This window comes from Zingiber officinale, chromosome 5B (genome assembly GCF_018446385.1).
Source record: "Zingiber officinale cultivar Zhangliang chromosome 5B, Zo_v1.1, whole genome shotgun sequence".
Lineage (NCBI taxonomy): Eukaryota > Viridiplantae > Streptophyta > Magnoliopsida > Zingiberales > Zingiberaceae > Zingiber > Zingiber officinale.
This window is the reverse complement of record NC_055995.1, coordinates 126638303-126662320: the sequence shown is the minus strand read 5'-3', so window position 1 is coordinate 126662320 and position 24018 is coordinate 126638303. Positions and strand designations below refer to the sequence as shown.

Sequence of the window (24018 nt, the reverse complement as noted above, 5' to 3'; positions counted from 1 at the left end):
CAAGATTGATGTTATTTCTGGGACATAATCTTGAGAGGGCATATTAGGAAATAATTATTATAAGTAAATAGTTATTTGTTTCCTAGTTATTAGAGAATAATTATTATTAGAAAATAGTTATTTGTTTCCTAGTTATTAGAGAATAATTATTATTAGGAAATACTTATTATTATTCTAATTTATGTATTTTTCTATTTTCACTCGTAATGATATTTATATATATATCATATGCTATCATTAATAATATGTGAATTCTATCGTCAATGTCACGTGTGTGTAATTTTAGGGGGGAAATGGGGTGCTCCAAGTTTATGCAAATCATCGAAAATGACATTCTTTAAAAAAAAAATGCCCCCATTAGAAATTTTATTTCCAGAATACCTCTTATCCAATAGTATTGTAGCAGCAAATGGCTGCTATCACAGATATAAACTACTAAGTAGTTATTACAATATATAAAAGCTATCAAATAAGAGTTGTGATATGCTCAAGGAAAAAATTCAAAGAAAAGCTCAAGGATAGATACATACATTTATTGTCCACCATTTCACTTTTTGTGGGTCACATCACTTTATATGTCTATACTTAAATTTTTCCTTAAACAAATCATTTCATATCAAATAATTGTTACATGTTGTTCCTTACTTTTAATATTATTGTAGAAACTATTCTATAACTTAAACTATTAAAGTAATTGTTATAATTATTTTAAAATAATTTGATTAATTTAAAATATTTTTATAAAATTTAAATAATTTTGGCCTAAAATTATTTTGATATAATAATATTTAAAATTTAAGATTTAGAGTTGAAGGTTTTAAAATTTAAAATTTAATTACAACTACTATAAACCACTCTTCTATTAAAAAAAATTACGTTGATAGATGCTACAATTTAAAAAAATAATTATTTATTTTAATAAAAATAATACACATAAATCACTATTATATTAAAAAAAATTTATTAACTTATCAAAATTATTTAAACTTTATTAAAATTATTTTAAAATAATTATAGTTAAATCCTAAACCCTTATATTTCTTTATTTTAATAATCTATAAATCAGTTTTTCCTAATTCGCCTATCGTGCAAATTTAAAATATAACTTATTCACATTAAAAAATCGATCTTCAACATTTTGACCGGTTGCACCACCTTAAATCAATTTTAACCAACTTTAATTCAAAGTATTCCAAAATGATACAACTTTATTCAAAATCATTTTTAACTTAATTTTAATCAAAACTACTCGAAAATAATACAATTTTAATTTCAAAAAACTACATAAAAATATTTTACAAATTACATAAACTAGCAGCAGGTGATTTTAAATTGATATGTTATCAAATTTGCTTGTATTTAATTCATTATTTTCAGTAAAATTTGGCCGTCTAGACCCCCCTCTGTTTACACATATTTTCCATAAAAATTATTATAAATTTTTTTTACTCGTGTTTGTATAATTTGTCAACCTGCCCGAACAGAATCAGACAACCACCATGAACCAAACGAAGCAGCACCATGAACCAGCCATCAACTTCTCTCCATCAAGCCTTGTCTTGCTTGTTATTCACAATGGGAATCATCTCCATTCGACCCCTAGGGGTGCGCGGTGTTCGTGGCATTCCAGGAACGGCGGCCTGCTGAGACAACAGATGTCGAACATACCCGTAAAATGTGCACCCCAGCAAGGTCACCGCGCATCCAAAAGCATTCATAGCAGAAATGGGGTTTCTGAAGATAAGCCATGACACTAACACCGCAACGGCAACCTGAGTTCGCATTCATATTTCATTAGAGAATGATCATAACAGACTATTTTGAGTTGAACAATCAAAATATACTATGAAAAGAGATAAAGAATTGAGTTTGGATCATCACTCACTTTCATGTTGCCAGCTACGTTGAATGTAACTGCTGTGGTAGAGTGTATAACATAAAAGATCGAGAAGTTGAGGCAAAAAGCTAGTATTCCTGAGCTAAAAATGATGACCAACGATGAATAAATAGACTGATGTGTGTATATCCAGTTCATGACTCCGGCCCCTTCGATCAACATTGCTGGTATAGCTAATATCATGGTCGCATAGGGTGCCATGTAGTAGACAGTGTTTATGCTACATAGAAGAAATAAAGGATGTGTTAGTTTAGAGAAGGTGAGAATTGAAAATCTTAAGGGTGCGTTTGGTTTGCCCCATTTTCATTTTCATTTTCTGAAAAACGTGCGTTTTTCGTTTTTTAGAAAATGACTTTTCCGCGTTTTTCGTTTTCTTAGAAAACGCTCTCATTTTCTTAAAAATGAACGTGGAAAACGCAAACCAAACGCGTTTTCCATTTTCTCAAAAAATGAAATCAGAAAACAGCGTGGAAAACGCAAACCAAACGCCCCCTTAGCTTTGTAGAGATATGCATATCAGTTGTTGTTCGCCAAGGAGGTTTATCAGACATGCAGAAATCTGCTGAGTTTTCCTTCAAAACATTGCAGGGTAGTCATGCTAGTTGTGTTCAAAGTATTTGTTGAGATTGAGACAGATGAAACACTGGAAGTTGACGATGAGATAAAAGCTCATAGGATCAATGTGCCAAGGAGAATGAATTAAACATTATACAAGCTCATAGGATCAACAATCCTTACAAAAATCATGGAAATAGAATTGAAACATAGAAGAAAATACTAGAAGGCCCTGTGTCATAAAAGGAAACATAAATAAATGAGGGCTTGGTTTCCTTGAAGAAAAATATGGAAAGTAAGCAACAATGGGAGAGAAAGAAGGTGAGGTGACTAAAAAATCATGTTTACTTGGACAGATAGTTCAGGGAAGAAAGAAAGATGGAGAGATTAAAACCATGAACTTTCTTCCCAAACAAATCATCCCATGACTATGCACAGATTGGAGAGCAATTTGAGACTGTAAAAGGAAATTATTAGGGTTGCTCATCCCTTAGGTAGTCCCTAGCAGATGGGAAGTCTCTTGCTTTATTGCCCAACACACTCCCCTCTTCCACCTTCCCTCCAAATTGTGCCCTTCCAAGGTAGTTCTTCCTTTGTGATCCCTCTTGCTAAAATCCCTATTCTCATTAAAGTTTGCTCTCAACTGCAAACCATGACTGTAGTGGCCAAACCTTAGCTAAGAAGGTGGCAATGTAAAAAGGGGGAAAAAGAAAGTAGAAATTTGGAGCACTTATTTTTACCATCTATATCTCTGCGATATAGTCTTCCACATAGGGATAAGATTCTTGTAGCAAATCTCAAATGGCTAAGACAAACCCAACTTGATCATGATGGTGATGGAAAAGAACAATTTTTGACATAGTGAAGAGGCAATTACAGATAATCACTATTACCTGTCAAATTTATATCCATGAAGAAGAGATTCTGCTAGAATTGTCTTTGTAGATGTGGCAAGACACCCAAGCAATGCAGCACAAAATCCAAGACCATTGAAGCTAAGCTCAGTTATAGACGTTAGAAGAATACCCCCAACAATGGGCACCAATGAAGCCCATATGCGCCATTCAAAAATTTTCTTCCATACTAGCCACTGAAGAATCACTGTTATATACATATACTTTAGTTAAGATACAAGCAATGTGAAATTTCATAATTAGAATGAAAACCATCAAAAGAAAAGAAAAAAGAACACAGTTACCTGTTGTTGCAGGAGTGAAGGATTTTATTGTTTGCATGAATGAAACAGGAATATAACGCAAGCTGACATTTCCCAATACAATGTTGATACAAAACACAAAGGACATTGGGAATATTCTCCTCCAACGATCTTGATATTTTACCTCGATAAGTGGTTTAATTTTAAGAAATTTGATTGCAACAAATGCTCCAACAGTAGAGCATACAAAATGGATGCATGATACGGTTAGAGGAAACTTGAAATCCAATTTCTGCAAAGTAGATTTTTTGGTTAGACCATTCAATTTAGAAATTGAAACCTAGAAATTATTTTGACATTCTCAAGATAGGTAATGTGGATAGTTTCTTGGCAGCTATGGTGATTAGTGAATGATGAATCTTCAATAGTAAATATGATAATTGACAAAACATCACATCATATACTAGTCTGTTTGGACACACAAGTAACAAGAACCATTAGGAATTACATTACTCCATATTATAATGTTTGTATCTTTTAATCAGAGAACATTATTCTAAACTCCAAATAAATCTTCAATTTACTGTGCAAACTTTTCTCTTAATATGCATTGTGAAAGTATCAACAGGATATATAAAGGTTGGATTGGTCTCACAGTTGGTAAATTTGGATATTAGACTAGCAAATAATAACTTAACAATATAAAAGAGAAGAAAAAACTAATTCTTAATAATGACATAAAAATCAGGAGTATATAGATGTTGTTGAAAGACAGACTTATCCTTCCCAAAGATCTATTCCTTTCTCTTAAAAAAATTGAAAAATAATCTGAATGTCGAACCTAGAATTTTAAATTTGCATTCATCAATTTGAAATATATGATCATTGCGAGGTATCAGCCTCATCAAGATATGGATCGCAATATCCAATTCCCAACTTTAACTCAACCGATTATATTGTTCAGCTTACATTTAGCAAGCTTGTGCTTCGATTCCACAAAGCATCCTTAAATAGGGAAACAAGAGTATCAGTTTTCAAAACGCAGGATGTAGCTCAGCAGCAAATCGAACAGGAAATACTTCCCTCACAAGTATTTATCAAGTAGTCTACCGTTTTGATCACAAGTATTTAACTTTAACTTCTACCAATTCTTGGAACTCTAACTCTCATCCCGACAAAAAGATTGCTAACTCTCAACGAAATTATCTTATAAATGCGCCTTTACAAACCCTCACGAAAAGGTGAGCAATGAATAAAGACAAAAGAAAAAAAAATACAAAGAATAACTTCATTCAGGAGCAAAAGGAAAAGACGAGACACAGTATATAGGAACAAACGCGTACCCTGTAACAATCGGTCAATAAAACAAAACACCTTATGCCTTTTGGACGAAAAACAAAAACAAAAAATCCCTACTTTTAAGCGAAAGATATGGAGGCCAAAGAAATATAACCTGAAAGATCCACTTATTCATGATGATCACAGTAACGTTGAAGCCCCACCATTGCAGGATGGCGAGCACTGCCCGCAGCATCCCCAAGTGCAAAACTTTGCTCTCGTCCATCCTAATTCTTCTTTCGATCCGCCGAGAACCAGAACGCCCAGCTCCAACACCCACACAAAAGCGCTTCAGATGTCTCCGAGGACGAGGTCAAATAACAAACTTTAGCGCGGACCAGAGGCAGGCAGGAGAAGAGCGATCAAAACTTCTCGTCTCCAACCACCATCTTTAGCGCGCGCACACGATCTCTCTCTCTCTAATCGAAGGAGGACGGTAAACAAGTTCGGAAAGCGTGGGATTTGGAAAGCGGAGAAGAAGGAGGCGCTGCCTGGGAATTCGTTTTCGGTGTGAAGAAGGAGGCGTTATGTGCGAGCCGCCCTCACCTACTCTGTTACGTCATTTTTAACTCACAGCTACCTGCTCTCTAACTGGAATATAAGCGGGACCCAGCCTACCATCTCTCAAAGGTAAGTAACTCCGAGTATCTAAAACTCATTATAATTTATACACCAGAAGAAAGTAACGCGTAGCTATAAATGGGGAAAAATATTTTATTTTATTTAATCAAATTATTATATATAAAATATTTAATTTAATCAAATATTTTTTATTAATTTAATTAAAATTATTCATATAATTATTGTGATTAAATTTGGACAATTTTATTTTATAGTATAACACTCTATCAACGATAAATGAATAATCAATGACTAATACAATTTATTTGAGTAACAATGAATTTTTTTTCATTGCCAAACTAAATTTGCAATTAATGAAGAAGTAAGTTAGGAATAATAATAATAATAATAATAATAATAGATAAATCTATTTAGCCGCATTGATTAATCTGGGAAAAATCGGTCTAGCTTCATAAAATTTTTCTACCGGTCATCAGGGTAAATTGGAAAGCGCACGCGGCGGGCAGTCCAGTATTTATTGGTTGCGCGACCCATTTAGAAAAAAAAATTCTACAAATACGTCATAACTAGGGATCAAATTACGAGTACTTAGGTGCTAACTTAGATATCCTACTACAGTACCATAGTCCCAAGGACAGTAAATTAGGCATAAAAAAGATATATAGGGGAAGGCGTTTTTAAATCTCCAATGACAATTCTTAAATCTTTCATTAGTCCTTATGTCAGACAAAATACGTTCTCATTCCCCAATAGCTTCAGTTGTTTTAACCCTTAATGGATATGAATTTACCCCATTGCCCTTCATTAGTCCTTATGTCAGACAAAATACGTTCTCATTCCCCAATAGCTTCAGTTGTTTTAACCCTTAATGGATATGAATTTACCCCATTGCCCTCGGTTTTAATTAAACTCTCCTAATACTTTTTCCCTCCCGATTCCCAATATCAGCTTCTACCATAAACCATCGACAACAATGCCCATCGAATGGAGTTAGCGGCCAAAATCAGAGCGACGACCGGACCTTTGAAGTGAAGCAACACCTTACTTTGTCCAAAACAGGGGAAAATCAATGAATAAGAGAAAAAAGTAAATTTTTTTTTGCTAGACTTTATATTTTTTTTTCCATTTAAATTACACCTTTATGATTGGGGTTGTGTTTGATCATTTTCAATTGAATGATTCCATGAGATTTAGGGTTAGTTTTCTTATTGGGTTCGTGTAATTTACTGTCAATTAAAGTGAAATAGTGCCTTAGTTTATGATTACCAATCTCATGCCCAATATTTAGGGTTTAATTTTCTGATTGTATTTATATTTTATCTATATCCATTGTGGAGTAGTTATCTGAAAATTCTTTAGAGTAATCGATTTTATGTCCAATTTTTATTGTTTAGTTCTTGAATCGAAACATTGTTCAATTTTTAGGAATGCTCTTGAAAATTTATTTTTTTTTGCCTTGAATTTTATATAGATGAAGCTTTGATTTTTAATTTTTCATATTATGAATTGAATGCTATGTTTTTGTATATTATGTTGAAAAGGGATTCAGGAAGTGGGTCTTGTAACCTTACGTTTTTGGGTAGTTGTAAGTGCAAGAAGTTGTTTGTGATTTCAATTTCCAGTGGTTGTAATTTGATGGATATATTTGTGAGTCTTGGTAAAAAATGTGCAGAGCTTACTCCTGAATCTATGATTCTATAATACGTCGCTCCACAGCATAAGATGTATGTGATATTAAACGATGATGATGATGTCCTTAATATGATACATCTTCATATGTGTATAAAACTCAACATGATCGATTTGAGGGTAGAGAGTAGAAACGAACACGTCGACAATCTAAATTTTGGGAGGTAAATTGTTGTCCCTTTTTATATTGTGGTTTTGTTAATATTTTATGTTACATCTAGCACAAGTGCATGTGATGTTGTTTATTTGACACTACTAATCATATTTACATTCAATATTTTCATTATGTATGTATGTTATCTACTTATTTTATACTTATTTGTGTCTAATGCATCTTAATAATTTTGTATCAAACTAGTAAGGGTTAAAGAGGAACACACACAATCAAGGAGTGATGAGGAGATCAAATAGGCCCTATTGTCGAATTCTCTAGATGCTTAGATTAATTGCATCTATTGCGAAGGGTAAAAATTCGAAGATGTTGCTGATTTTAGAAGAAGTGTTAAAAACTATGTTGTTGCTACAAGATGTTCACTTTTGTATAGAAAAATGACATCAAGAAGATTATTGCTATTTTTAGTGAAAGGAGTTGTGGATGGAGAATTTATGCTTTAAAATATAAAGTAGATAATATATTTGGAATCCAAAAATGCAACTTGTAGCATACATGAGGTAAGAATAATCTACGTAGTAGAGGACATTCTAAAGCTGATACAACTTGGATTGCTAATGTGGTGAAAGATAAATTGAGAGCAGAGTCCTCTTATTGCTCTTGTACAATTTAGAAAGACTTGCAAAGAGATTATGGGATAGAGTTAAACTACCGTAAAGTGTGGAAAGGTAAGGAGTTAGCGATGCATGATATTCATAGCATAGAGAAGGTATGCTACAACACGCTATGATGGTATTGTTGTGCTATTCGAAAAATAAATCTTAGCAGTGTTGCTGAGTACGAGATTGATCCAGTAACCAATAAATTTAAACGGTTATTCATTTGTTTCCATGCATGTGCAATTGATTTTGTTACTGGTTGTAGACCGTTGATTTTTTTTGGACGGGACTCATATAAAGAATAAGTATAAAGGTAAGTATCCTAGTTGCTATGTCGAAGGACGTCAACGATGATCTTTTCACAATTGCTTATTCTATAATGGATGCGGAGAATGATACTAATTGGGAATAATTTTGTTATCATTTGAGAAGTGTCATACTTTCATGTCAAAGCATTCTGTTCAACAAGTTCACATTTTTCTCTAACAGACACACTGGGATTATGAAGGCAATTGAACAACTATTTGTGGGTAGTCACCATTCGTATTGTTTAAGACATTTAATGGATAATTTTGTGAAGCGGGTAAATTAATTACTTACTTTCATCTAGAAAAATTTTACTTTAATTTTTATATTAATACATGTTTTGAGGGCAATTTACAAATGTTTTGAATTTGAAATGTTTTTTATTTTGTTATTTTAGGTGTTGCGAAGTTATCCAAAACATAACAAAAAACACAAGTCTTTAGCATTCAAGAATGTTACTGTTGGTGCGGTTAGTACTAACGGTCTAACTCAAATTTTGATGAATGACAAACTACATTAAGTTAGTTTCATATTGATCTAACACTTTGATGAAGTGTGCAGGAGAAGTCCAAACGGGTCGACGGGCTTACCTGACGTCTGGCATGAAGTCCAACTAGGTCGATGGACTAACCTGATAGCTAGCAAAAAGTCCAGACAGGTCGACGGGTTGACCTGACGTCTGGCACGAAGTCCAGCTAGGTCGATGGGCTGACCTAATAGCTGGCACGAAGTTCAGACGGGTCGAAGGGCTGATCGGACGTCTGGCAGGTAAGTTAAGGTAAGTCACTGGAGGGGAGTGACTGTGAGGACGCGTTCTTGGGGAGGGAACATTAGGAGTCGATCCAACTTAGATCCATTTCGGAAATCTAAGTTGAGATCATGATTAGATTCCGGTCTCGAAGTGACGGAATCTAATTAATGCTCTACTTATTAATTATAACTGTGCTAATACTTTATTTTGCCGGGTAATATAATTTGCATTTGTGCTTCAGACTAACGTTTTCTTGCAAGGAGTTGAGCTGCTGGAAAACAGAGGTCCGGGCGCCCGGAAGGGATTCGGGCCCCCGAAATGCAAAAGTTATCCTCGACGCACGGCGCCACGTGGAGCACTTAGGTTGGACGGGCTACGTCACACTCCAGGCGCCCGGAAGGGATCCGGGCGCCCGGAGCCTCCTATATAAGAATGATGCACCCTGGAGCAAAGAACATCTCAGAACAAGATCTTCCAATGCTTATTCTTTTGTGCTGTGCTCCTGCGACACTGCGAGGCTTCTCCAACAAGTGTTGTTTTTATTTTCCTTATTATTGTCAGTATTGTTTATTTATTAGCATTCCTATAATTTAAACTGTGTAATCATCTTTTCGAATTGCTAGTGAATTGCCTAACGAAAGTACTCAACGAGTGCGGACCTTGGAGTAGGAGTCGACAAAGGAAAGAACTTACCTAAATGATCCTACTCAATACACTTAAAGTGTATCAGTGTAATTTATTAGTCAAGATAAACTAATACTTAATTACACTACGACTATTCTGATGGTTTGTTCCTTTCCATCTTAGTCGCGAGTAACTGTTTATAATTTATAGAGAACCGACAACATGATCTTCTGAGTGTGACACCACACTCCATGTTGTCTACTATATAAATTAATTGAACAATTACATTTAATAAATAAATGCAGATATTGACCAATGTGATTCTTTTATTTTAACAAATAAATATTTTCAAAAACTAGGCTTTTAGTATACACTCTAACAGCGATGATGAAGGGGGGCCCACCTTGTAGGTCCCTTGGCGACTGGCTTGAGTGGGGTAAATAGCCTGCACAATAAAAACAAACAAAATCCCCTTTCTCGAACTTTACAGCTTTATTAACACTTGCATAAAAAGTAATACAAATTAATTAAAGAAAGAAGATATACAAAGGGTTACTTGGTTTGCAATCAGGGGATTGTTAATCCAATGAAGTTGAAGCTCACTAAACAATCTAATTCAGGAGAAGAAGCCTCTTACAACAGTTAAATCTCACAACAACAAAGCTAAATAGAATTAGAAGTATTTACAAGTGTTGATTTAAGCTACTAGGACTAGGGCTATATTTATAGCCCTCGTCAGGGCGCCTGAAAGGGTTCCAGGCATCTGGAGGGGGATAGATTTTTATCCCTATCACAACAGAATGCGCCACATTGCGTTTGGCTGAATTTTCAGGTACAGGTCTTCCGCTCTGGTTCCGTTCACTTGGACCAGATCTTCCACTCCGGCTCTATTCGCTTGGATGATTTTGGCCATCCGGAATAGGGCTCACCCGAACCCATTTTCCAGCCTTCGAACAGTCTTCCGCTCCAGCTTCTCGTCCTTAGAAACACCGTGCACCTCCTTCTCTTCCGCCAACGTACTCTTCCACAGTACCTCATTCCTCGGGCGCACCAAGCCCGTCGACTATCTTTCGTACCATCCTTATCACTAGCTGCGTCTATCGCTCGACTTCCTGTGTTCTTAAGTTTCTGTACACTTAGACACAAGGGTTAAAAATACAACAGACCCTAACTTGACTTGGTTAATTACACCAAACTATCATGCGATCTCTTCTTGGGGACATTCTCAACCTAGATAACTAGGATACAGATTCCTTCTATAATCAACAACACACACTATAAGTAATATCATTTCCCAACTTATCGGGTATATTGATTTATCGAGCTAAACCTCACCCTTTGATAAGTCAAAGAAATAAATATTAAATATATGTGTTTGTTATTATATTAGGATTAAGAGCACACACTTCCATAATAACTAAGGTTTAGTTCTTTTACTAAGTCAGTACAAAAACACACCTGAGGGAAGTCAAAGTCAAGAAGGGAAGCCACGATGTGGCAGTCAAAGGACAAGCTTCTGGTGGCCGAGAGGCCTACTTGTCCGCCCGGTCAGACGACTTCTCCGGCCAGGTGGAAGACAGTTTTCTACGCTCTCATCAATATAGGAAGGACAATAGGTTCTCATGTTTGCAGCGATCGCAGAAGGGATCATCCGCTCGGATTGACTGTCTAGCCGGACTGGAAGAGCTACTTAGCCACGTGGTTGTAATAATGGATTGCCCAAGTGGTCGGGCGGTGTCCCCAAGTCGAGCGGCTCCCCTGCTCAGTCAAGCAGTGGGATCCCTTTCCCCACTTAGCATGCCTTCTTGGGAGTTCATGCCACTGACATGGGGCATGGTCAGGCGGCAAATCATACGACAGAAGGTTTTACCATCACGTCAGGGATATGCACGTCCCGTTAAGGTAAGGTGTTAGAGATGCTTTACTGACATGTCCTTTCATAGGACAAGTATGGAAACATGTAGGCATCTTGGGACGTGTGCTCACACATTTCTACGACTCCATATGCCTTGGGATGTGTGCTCGTACATCACCACAGCTCTATATAAAGGAAGAGTCCAACCACTATGGGAGGTACGCACACACATTCTCACTATTGAGAGCTTTCATCCACTATTTATTGTTCCTCTTTGCTGCCGGTGAATGACTTGAGCGTCAAAGGGCCAACGTCGGGGATCCCTTCCCCGACCCGACACTAACATTTCTGTTCTTGAAGATCGGGCATAGTCTTTGTATAGTCAACGGAGGAGCTACATTCCTAGCCAGCCGTCTTCATCAAGTTTGGACAGGATCAATTACCAAGAGAAAAAATAACACAGTTAAATAGAAGACAAATAAACATTCTAATAAAATCATCCACTTCAGAATCCTTCTCTGATCTAGCTAATAAACGTATATCAATCATTCAATTGAAGAGGATAAAATACAAACATATTCATAAAATTGTAACTAGAAATCTAGAACTCAATTTTATTTAAACTAATAATATCGACAACACTAAAAATAGGAATGATTTAGCCAAAACCATTTTATTTATAATTCATACCATAAAGTAAAAAATATGAAAAATTGAGGATGAAAGTGCTTAAATTGAGTTTATTATTCAGTTTATTGAGGGGTAATTCATTAAAATATCCCTAATATTTCAATCATGTCCTATTTATATCCCTAAACAAACAATAAAGATCTAGAGAATGCTTGAAGATCATTCATAACATAAGTAGCAAAAGCTTGAAGTATATAATATAAGCACATATGTTTATCTCGATATATCCATCAACTTTCATTACAAAAGAAAATAAAAAAACTACTTAGTATCATCTCTAACATTGAGAGCTTTCAATGTAGGTATTCCGAGGCAGTTTTGATATGATTAACTAAGTTAAGTTAGATCCTATATATTTGATACCTTGTGTCTAAGTGTACATCAACTTAGGAACACAGGAAGTCGACCGAAAGATGAACATAGTGAGAAGGATGGCACGAGAGAGAGTCGATGGGCTCGGTGCGTCCGAGGGATGAGGTGCTGCAGAAGAGTATGCTAGTGGACGAGAAGGAAGCGCATGATATTTCTGAGGGACGAGAAGCTGAAGCGGAAGCTTGCTCGAGGAGAAGATAGGAAAATTGGTTCGGGTGAGTCCTATTCTAGATGGCTGAGATCACCCAAGCGAATGAAGCTGAAACGGAGAAGAATCCTGATAGTTAACTTGCTATTGACTGTCTGAGGGCCTAGACCAAGTTTGGGCACCTGGACCCCTTGGGGTACCGTAGGGGCACCTGCCTCAAACGAGTCATATCAGCATGGTTTGGGCGCTTTGATCAGTCTGGGCGCCCGAACCTAGATAAAATTATCCATTGTGAGCCATTGTGACCCAAATAAAGTTTTATCCATGCCCAGGTGCCAGGAGCACTTCCAATCACTCGAAGCTACCATGTCAGCAAACAAGCAGATCTAATCAGCAAGATATAAATAAAGCTTTGGTCTCAGTAGTAGATAACATCACTTGTTCACGAATTCATTTTCTTTTCTATTTTACTACTTTGATTGTGAGCTGTTAATGCTATAAGAGGCTATTCCACCTAAGAAGATTTCTAATGTGCTTTTCATAGTCTTGGATTAGTAATTTTCTGATTGCAAACTAAGTAAATTCTGTACCTCTTTCTGTTATAATTAGTTTATTATTTTTTTTATACAAGTGTTTGTCTAACTTCGTTCAAAGTTTGAGAAAGGTATGTTTGTATTTTCAGGGCAATTCACCCCCTCTTGCCAGCTATATCAAAAAGAGACCTATAAGTGGTATCAGAGTCAGACTCACTTCAGAAGGACTAACCACCATCTGAAATAGAAGAAATGACCGAATCTAGCATCTACTAGCTGAAATTTGAGGGAGACTTTACAACGTGGAAAAAGTGCATGGAGGTATTCTTCAAGACTGATTTTGAAATTTTTCTAATTATAAAATACGATTTTATAGCACCTAAGGATCGACACGAAGCCGATAAAGAAGAGTACACATGGATGAAGAAGGAACTAGCCGACTTCATGGCAAATGGAAAAGAAGAATTTCATCTGCTTAGTGTTCTTCTACCCCAGGAGGTCAGCCGGATCGGAAGCTACAACTCCGCCAAAAATCTTTGGGAAAAATTCTTGGAACTTCATGAGGGTATATTGGAAGCCAAATTAACAAAGTGGGGCATCCTCCAAACCAACTGACAAACCTCCGGATGAACAAAGGAGAAAAGGTAGCTCAATTCCATACGAGGATCAAAGATCTGATCACCCGGTTCAACAACCTCAGAGAAAAAGGTAACAAATCATGACTCGTTAAGGTACACACTTAACGCCTTTCCGAAAACTCAAGAGTGTAGGCTGCTTACTATATTTTTAAGGATCTCGAGGCAAGTGCACTTGAAAGTTTATTTTCTACTTTTGAAATTCACGAGTCTCGTTGTGTAGATAATTAGGAACTAGATAAATCAAACAACATTACCCTAAAAGCTAAGAAGGACTAATCAAACGCCAACAATTCCCTCGACGATGACGAAACAACATTTATGGTAAGGAAATTTAAAATTTTTTATATCTAATAAATTAATCAAGTGCAGGCCAAGAAAAAAAGAGCAAGGAAGATGAGATGCTATAACTACAATGAAGAGGGGCACATCAAGGATGACTACCCAAAGCTAAAGAAGAAGGACAACAAAAAAGTGTTAGGTTTTTCAGACCGCAAAAATCGCTTTTTGCGTTGCGGAAACCCCGAAACCCCTCCACCAGATCTGTGCGAAGAAATAAAATTTTCATAAAACTTCGAGTACGAGTTTCTAACCTAGATCTAAACTAGATCTACAAAGGAGAAGAGCTTTACACTTGATGCGATGCCCTTCGCTTAATCCCGCTCGTCCAAAGTTCGCTGGATCTGGAGAGTATCAAAGTAAATACTCCTCTATGTGTATCCACACAAGCAAGAGATGGAGAAACCAAACAAAAAGTGTGCTAGCACCTTTGAAAGGTTCGGCCAAAGTGGAGGAGAGGGAGAGAAGAGAGAGCTTTAGGAAGAAGATGAGAGTTACACAAAAGAAATGAAACTCACACAATGAATTAGTGTGGCCGGCCACATTAAGAGGGAGTTTTATCTCCATGGGATACCAAGAGTCACAACTCTTGGTAACTCCCATAAGGTGGCATCCCACTTAAGTAATCATGATGATGTGGAGCATCATCATTGGCCCACTCTTTGCCAACTCACCAATGAGGTGGCAAATGGTCAAGTCAAACTTGACCCTTCATCTTCCTCTCAAGTCAAGTCAAACTTGACCACTTCTCTCCCATGGTTGATCTAATCTAACAATTGGTTCAAGTTAATTTTAATTTAATGAATCTCTATTCATTGAATTAAATTGATTTAATGAGTCTAAGTCCAAATTAGACTCATCTAACACATGAACCAAATTGAGTTCAACTCAATTAGCCTAATTTGGATTACTCTTAATCCAATTTGGTTCATCACATGGACCTAATCCTTTAGGTTCATCAGATGAACCTAATCTCCATCTAATTGCCCTTTGTGTGTGACCCTATAGGTTCTTATAATATTGGCAATGCTCCTAAACCCATTTAGAAGCATAAGTAATGAGCGGTATCTAGCAACACATCATTACTACCCAAGCTATAAGAATGTTGAGATCCAACATCACCTTGTGACTACTAATTGTGACTCTTCACAATATATGACAAGTGTTCTTCTATCCTAGACATCTAGATTGATCAATGTGAGGCATAGACCGTTTCATCCTCTAATCAATCTAAATCTTGAACTCCAAGTAGACTCACTCAATCAAATGAGCTCAACATCTCATATTGACTCATTTGGGCATGACCATGCACTTAGTGGTCTCACTCTATCAAGAATATCGATGTCTCTCCCGTCATATAGGAGGGATAGATCCCATCTACATCACTCACATCCCTCCGCATAATTTGTTACATACCCAGTAATCGCCTTTATAGTCCACCCAGTTACGGGTGATGTTTGACGAAGCCAAAGTATGTAACTCCTTATGTAGGGAACCATGGTGACTTCAGGTCCAAGGACTAAAAGTCATACTAATAGCCACATGAGAAAGTATATGACACTCATATAACGATTCATGATACTTTCTCATGGCGGGTCATTCAGTATACATTCTCCAATGCATACCCATGTGTCAACTTGATATCTCCATATCCATGACTTGTGAGATCAAGTCATCGAGTTGACCTACATGCTAGTCTCATCGCATTAACATTGTCCCTGAATGTTAATACTTGACTAGGAATGATTAAGAGTAGTGTTCCCTATATCATCTCACTATCGATTCAACCAATCGATTGATATAGATAAGAACCTTCTACTCAAGGACGCTATTATACTTAGTTATTTGACACCAATACAAGTAAGTATAATAACCAAAAACAAATGTCTTTATTTATATACAAGAATATGATACAACGAGTTCATACAATAATCATCAAATGATTGGCTCTAGGGCTCTAACTAACAAAAAGGACCAAGCACAACAAAGCACAAAATCCTAAAGGTGACTTGGGATGAGTTGTCATTAGAATATAATTTGGAGGAGTACGTTGGACTTGCACTAATGATAAGTCACCAGGAGGACAACATACACGAAGGGGGATGCTCCTCAGAAGAAACCTGCAACGAGGAGGAAGAAACAAATTTCAGAGCAGATTTAGTGAGATATATTTACTACCTCTTGACCAATTATATATTCAGGTATTAAATCTATGACTAGATCATTATATAAGCTTAAGTCTAAAAATAATAAAAATGAAAAAAAATTGAAAGACCCAATTGAAAAATATAAAATTCTGTATGTGTTAATTCTAATACTTCAAGAAATTATAGAACCCTAAATTGGTACCCGAAATATCATAAGGGGAAATTGGAAAAGTATCGTAAAAATATGTTCCAATTTTTTTTTTATAAATCCTATAGTTAAAATTTTATTTTGGGTCCCAAAATCTTGTTTAATATAAATAAATAATTATGCATGTTTTATGTTTAGAAATATTAATTTTTGCAAAATTAAGTTTGTATACTTATTGATAACATTTGTTGCTGAAATATTTCTTCTGTTGCTAGAACGAATAATCTCTTAGTATTAACTTTTATAGTTTTTTTTATTAAACAATTTTTTCAAATTTGTTATTGAAAAATAATAATTTAAATTTATTTTTTTTAATATATATTTTTAAAAACTTGATTTTTTTACAGAATTACCATTATATTTTGAATTAAAAAGAAAAATCAACCTGATTTTTAGGTTAATAAAATTATTTTTAAATATTCATTTTTAAAAGAATCATGTCTATTTAAAACATTTTTGTACAATATTTATTTTAAAAATTCTTTTCCAAAATTTTTATATGATAGAACCATTGAATTTCTATTTGAAAATATTTTTGTAAATATTTTTTGATAAATAATGAATTTTGTATGAATTATTTACTGAAAATCTTATTCTTAAAATTAAAAAGTCTTGAAAACTTATTTTTAAAAAATTTAAGTTTTCCTTAGTTGTTCATTTTGTTTTCAATACTTAGAAAAATTTAGGAGATTTGTTTCAATAAATATCGATTTTTAAAAATTTATCTTGCAAAAACTATATTTTTGTATAAAATAATTTATTTATGCTAAAATATTTAAAAAATTTTGTGAATTTTTTTATGAATATTCATATACTACTGTTGAACTTTAAGAAAAAGTTTTCAAAATTTTTCAAAGTGTTAAACTTATTTTTAAATTCAATTTGCAAGTATGATTGTTATATCTTGAAAATTCAGATTTTTAGAAAAATATTTTGTAAAGTTTTTTTTACTTTGAATTATGTTTCTTTAACCCTTAAAAAAAGTTTTAAATTTTTATCTAACTTTATTTTTTCCTGACTTTATTTTTAATGTGATCAAAAAGGGAGAATGAGAGATGAGAGCTTAAATCTAGGGGAGGTTATATTTGTAATTTTATAGTTTGTAAAATTCTAGTTTTAATTGTCATCTTATTAATTCTATTTTTTTCCTAATTCTAACTTGGGTTGATACACATCAAAAAGGGAGAGATTGTAGATACCCTTAGACAATTTTGATGTGGTCAACTGAGTTAAATTAGGTCCGGTGTGTGTTTGATACCTTCTGTCTTAGTGTGTAAAAACTTAGGAGCACAGAAAGTTGAGCAAAAGACGCAGCTAGCGAGAATGATAGCACGGGAGAGAGTCGATGGGCTCGGTACATCCAAGGGACGAGGTGCTACGGAAGAGTATGTTGGCAGATGAAAAGAAAGTGCACGACATTTCCGAGGGACAAGAAGCCAGAGCAGATGCTTGCTGAAGAAGAAGGCCGGAAAATGAGTTCGGGTGAGCCCTATTCTGGATGGCCGAAATCACTAAAGCGAATGGAGCCAAAACGAAGGAGAATCCAGACAGTCAACTTGTTGTTGACTATCCGAGCGCCTGGACCAAGTCCAGGAGCCCATACCCCTAGGTAGCCCAGGGGCTTGCCTCAAACGGGCCGTATCAGCATGGTCCGAGCGCTCAGACCAGGATAAAATTATCCATTACGAGCCATTGCGAACTGTTGCGACACAGATAAAGTGTTATCCATGCCTAGATATCCGGAGCTGTCAAGTCATCAAATAGTCAGATTTGACCAGCAGGCTATAAATAAAGCCCTGTCCTCAGTAGTAAATAACATCACTTGTACACGAATTCATTTTCTTTATTATTATACTACTTTGATTGCGAGCTGTCAACGCTATAAGAAGCTACTCCACTTGAAGGAGAATTCTAATGAGCTTTAGTCTTGGATTAGCAATTCTTTGATTGCAAACCCAATAAATTTTGTGCCTATTTATGTTATAATTAGTTATTATTTCTTTTTCTACAACTGTTTGTCTAACTTCGTTCAAAAGTTCGAGAAAAGTCTGTTTGTATTTTCAGGAGAATTCACCCTCTCTTGCCCGTTGCACCAAAAAGGGACCTACATTCAATTATTGTTGTATCTCATCTAACATCCATGTAACCTTTAGACAATGGTTACGATGCTCATTTGCTAACTCTAACTATGCATCCATAAGTTTAGCTAGCATCTCAGATGGGTCGAGTTTACTAGAACTCGAAGCGGCAGTTGAGCTTGATGCAAATGTTGAGCTCGAAGGTTTCTTTTAGCACAGATAAAGGTGGCAGCTTGTTTCTCTTTGTATGCAATAAGTACTATTAGCGCCTCCTCATTAGTTTTATAGGACTTGTGTACAACTCCGCTAAATTTGTTAACTTGCATTTATGTTTCTTCCCAAGTGATATAAATGTCAAGCTTCTGTCCAACAAACACAACATATATCTTGCCCTATAATTGCAACAAATTTTTTCTAATTTATTTCCAAAATACAATAAATAATCAAAAATTGAAATTGAAAAAATGGCTCACTGTATCCAAACTTATTTACTCCTCTTTCTTCTTCTCCTACTCGGTTTAGATGATCATGACGTGTTTTCTAGTCTGCTTGTATAGGGGAAAAAATCACATGAGAAGCACATGCTCATTCTGTTAATTATAAACAACGGAGTTAATGAGAAGGATATATTTAGACACATTTAAAAAAATAAGGGACACATTCAACTCCTAAAATTTTTTAGGGATATAATTGGGACACGATTGAAACAATATGGCTTTAATGGGATAATCATATCTCTTTCAAATTTTCAATTAAAGAAGACAAAATACAAACACGGTCATAAAATTACAGTTTAAACACCAAAACTAATTTTATTCAAGCTAGCAGAATTGATGTCACAAAAAATTGGAATAATTTATCCATTCATATGATAAAGTACAAACCCTAAAAATTTTGGGGGCATTAAAGTATTTAAATTGGGTACGTTACTCAATTTATTGATAATCACTATAACAACTCACATATCTCATTCATTCCTTGAATTGAAGAAGAGCAATATAAATTCATTCAAAAAATTCCAATTCGACCACTAAAACATAATTTTATTCAACCTAACAAAATTGACAATACCCATAAACTAAAACTTCGATTGTTCACATCATTTTACAGAAACATACACCAATAATAATTTTAATTTTATTCTACAAACAAGAATAATAAATCAGTCAAAATTTAGGGCACAAATATAACTTACCTTCTACTCGAATACATATGTTTTTGCCTTCGAAATACAATGTAAACCACTTTTTCACATTAGCAGTCCTCTGGTTATTCCGATTACCATCTTCTTACTTCTTTAGGCCCAACATTCATCGATCATCCTTAGGTTGAAGGTGAAAGTCGGGTTCTGCACTCAAATCTTTAAGTTTTGTACTTGAAGGTGAAAGTTGTGTTCTGCCGCCTGTTCGATTTTTGCCTTCAACGTTGAAGGAATTGTTTTGGACGACCAAGGTGGAAATCGGGGAGGGAGTTCGCTAGAAGCCAGAGGAATATAAAATGAGTCGTAGGAGTATAGAATGAAGAAAGAGCGTAATTTGGTAAATTGAAGTAGATTAGGGAGTTAAAGAATAGAAAGAGGTTTGATTAGAGAGTGGGAATGCATTTTGTCGGACTCAGGAGCTGGCGAAGGAGTTGAGTTACAGTTAGGGACTTAAAGACAATTTACTAAAATATAATAAATTTATATATATAGTTTTTTAAAAAAATAGATGGACAGATTAGAGGATCCATTTTAATTTATTTTTTCACACTCAAAATAAACTTTCCATCTCTCATTTCTACTATCCCATCGGCATCGGCCTAGCAACTCAATGCCAAAACCCTCAAACTCATCATAGTTGCAACCTCTCAAAGTCACGACCGCGAGTGCGACCTTGTAGCCTCGTCATGGGGAGGCCCACAACAAGGAGGTCGGGGTGACACTGTCATTCTCTTCTTTCCATTTTATTAGTTTCTTATTTTTTTTCCTTTCAATCTCTATCTCCCTTCTCTCCACCAAATTAAATTAGGTCGGTTATCCCCAGGGCGTAGCACAACGAGTGAAATATGATTTCATAGCTGACAAATTTAAAGTTCGATCCTCGAGATGTCATTATCTAGGATTAACGTTTCGACCATGCACATTCAACTGTATACTTATATTTATTTCTCTCTATATCTGTGGGACCAGTTCTAAAAGGATTTTTTTTTAAAATTAGGCTAGTAAGCACCATTAATTACGGGCTCAACACTGAACAAGACATTTACTAGTTCGGAGAAATTCAAGCTCATATCAAAATGGACTCTATTTTCCATTATTAGGTTGAAATGATTAATGATATGGAAATGCAAGTTCATATAAAAATAGAATTATTTTCCTTGATTCATAAACACAGGTATTGTTGTATTTATTGATCCTGTGAGCACAAATCTTTTAGGTCATTTTTTTGTGATTTAGGAGATGTGCCATTCACATTTACGTTCGGATCGTGATCCAACCGTAAATAGTTGCGATCTCTTCTTGGATTCACCGTCCCTATCAGGTTATAGTTTTTGTTCAGAACGGGTGGTCGGAGGCCGCCTGAAGACCTCCGGTGGTGGATAAGTAGTTAGATTACTGAGCGCCGAGCGAGAGTATCCTCCGGACGACCTCTGGCCGCCCGTTTAGAACAAAAACTATAATCTGGTGGGGACGGTGAACCTAAGAAGAAATCGCAATCATTTGAGACCGGATCGCGGTCATAATCCGATCGTAAATACGAGTGACACATCCTCTAGACCATAAAAAGTGATCCTGGAGATCCTGCCTATGATCCTGATTATTACCCGTGTTCATGCTAAGACTTTTATAAATAAATTTAGTGTTTGATTTCAATAAAAAATATTTATTTATGCCATTTAATAATAAACACATATAATAAATAAGTTTGAAAAAAATGAGCTCAGTCTAACATTCATAAATAAAACTCACGAACAATTTATAACTATACATACTTATTAACTTGTCTAAATTCTAATTATAAATTCATTTATCTATTTTTTTATCCATATTCAAAAAATTAATCATATAATTTTTACTATCTTAAATTAACTATAATATATCATAAATAAAAAATATATAAATTTAATATATTCATTCTGTTAAATAATTTAAATAAATTAGATTAAAATGGTATAAATCCTGATTCATTTATCAGGCTTAAACGGATTTAAACGAATCAATCCCTGCGGTATTCAGGTCGGTTGGTTCCGTGGCAGGCTGGAGACACAAATAACAACAAGATAAACAACAAAATCCATTGGAACTATCAAAACTTGTGAATGACTCATCCAACGGCTGAGATAGCTCAAAAAGCCTCGAATAAAAGTTGCGAAACGAAGCCTGATCTCTCTCGTAAAACCCTACCCCATTCGCCTCGAGCCTCGGCCGCAAGACTGCAAGTTCATTTGGGCCGCCGCTGCCGCAGGCGCGTCGGGTTGATGTGAGACGACTCCGTGCCGACGTATTCTTCTGCCACTTCCTCTCTCCGAAACCCTTAGGAGGCACTCGGTGCTGGTCGTCCAACTTGGCGCCTCCGCTGCCTTATCGGCTTCTGCGGTCGCCCTTCGGTCAAATTGGCTCCTCCGACTGCCCTCGCCGCGCCTGGTACGCAGAGTTTATTGTTTTCCACCAATAACTTGTCAGCTTGCTAAAAAATTTCGTCTTGTTGCTGCTTCCGGCTTTATTTTGAGTTTGATTTCTTGAGGAGGAGCTCTCTCTCTCTCTCTCTGTTGAGTGTTGAGAACCATTCTTCAGGTGTAGAATTCTCGATCTAATTATATAGTTTTGGAAAAGCAAACTGATCTCTGTACTGACCAAACGATCTCAAAATTTTCATTGTTTAAGTGCATGAAACGGGGAACCATGACAGCCGAGGATGAGTTTACCATATATACTTACCCATGGAACTACGGGAAGAAGAACAAGAAGAAAACAGAAAACAAGTATTTTGCTCTTTTTGTGTGCAAGTTGGCATGGGAGGCGTTGGAAAAATATTATTCGGTGAGTAATATCTATTTGTATTTATTTAGTTGTAGAAAAATAATTTTTCCATATATTAGGTAATTAGGTTGAAATGATTAATAGTAATTGTTGGGCGCCACCTTAGCACTTCCACTCACTTCATGTTCTTTCTGTTATAGATTACTGCTCCAAGATCAAATTAATTCAAGAGATCATAACTATCATGGCTTTGGTGGTAGACTAATAAAGAGATTTCATAGAAGTTGATGCTTGATCAACCGTCACATTATGTGAAATGCATCACGATCAGTGTTTAGGACTGAAATATGCTACAGTGTTTATGAAGTATACCCTCTCCATCCAATTGCAGTGCTCTTGCTATCCTCCATCCACGGTAACTGATGTACATTTCCAACCATTATATGTACTGTAACGACCACCCTTCTTACTACTACTACTACTCTCTAAAGGCGGACGCTACTTAACTACTAACTCTACTTAACCGGTACGCTACTTAACTACGAGGAATCCCTATCGAAAAATTTCGACAGAATCTCCTCTGTACCGGTGACCAAATCAACAATACAAACAAATTATACTCAGCCACAGGCGGCTGGAACATATATTTTCACAACCACGCAGTATAATATCACAAATAAAAGAAGGAAACTACTCTAGCAATAGCAAACAATTATATCACTCCATCAATAGAACCTAACTACAAGTACGGAATAAACTTAATTACAATCTCAACTCATAATAACATTTAAAGAAAACTAAAAGAACTCTAAACAGAAAAATCTTGACAATTTCTTAGCAAACTCTTGATCTCCCCATAGTTCAGCCATCACACACTTTCATCACCACCACCTTGTCGCCTTCCTTGCTAAATCTTTTCCTTTCCTTTATCTGCAGATAAAGGAAAAGCTAAAGTATGAAAGGAAGGCGACAAGGTGGTGGTGATGAAGGTGTGTGATGGCTGGACTATGGGGAGATCAAGAGTTTGCTAAGGAATTGTTAAGGTTTTTCTGTTTAGAGTTCTTTAGTTTTCTTTAAATGTTATTATGAGTTGAGATTGTAATTAAGTTTATTCCGCACTTGTAGTTGGGTTATATTGATGGAGTGATATAGTTGTTTGCTATTGCTAGAGTAGTTTCCTTCTTTTATTTGTGATATTATACTGCGTGGTTGTGAAAATATATGTTCCAGTCGCCTGTGGCTGAGTATAGTTTGTTTGTATTGATGATTTAGTTATCGGTACAGGGGAGATTCTGTCGAAATTTTTCGGTAGGGATTCCTCGTGGTTTTTAATTATACCGGTTAAGTAGAGTTAGTAGATAAGTAACGGTTACTCTTAGAGAA

At 35.6% G+C, this 24018-nt stretch overlaps 2 protein-coding genes across 7 annotated transcripts in view; one reads left to right on the top strand and one right to left on the bottom strand.

Moving 5' to 3' along the window:
• Nucleotides 1–1358: 1358 nt before the first annotated feature.
• LOC121985872 (UDP-galactose transporter 1-like) lies at nucleotides 1359–5502 on the bottom strand. Its single transcript, XM_042539574.1, has 5 exons — nucleotides 5062–5502; nucleotides 3651–3900; nucleotides 3346–3553; nucleotides 1886–2117; nucleotides 1359–1772 (listed from the first exon to the last, which is right to left on the bottom strand). The coding sequence occupies exons 1-5, from the start codon at nucleotides 5170–5172 to the stop codon at nucleotides 1548–1550; spliced, it is 1026 nt and encodes a 341-aa protein (XP_042395508.1). The 5' UTR covers nucleotides 5173–5502; the 3' UTR covers nucleotides 1359–1547.
• Nucleotides 5503–22020: 16518 nt separating this feature from the next.
• Nucleotides 22021–24018, top strand: part of LOC121985871 (CDPK-related protein kinase-like) — a 32270-nt gene continuing 30272 nt past the window's right edge. For 2 of the 6 annotated variants that reach the window (XR_006113287.1, XR_006113283.1), the window contains exons 1-2: nucleotides 22024–22449; nucleotides 22540–22695. The gene's annotated coding sequence lies outside the window, so the exon portion shown is untranslated. Of the gene's footprint in view, nucleotides 22450–22539; nucleotides 22696–24018 lie in introns of all 6 variants that reach the window. The other 4 variants (XR_006113284.1, XR_006113288.1, XR_006113281.1 and 1 more) reach the window with 4 other exon arrangements.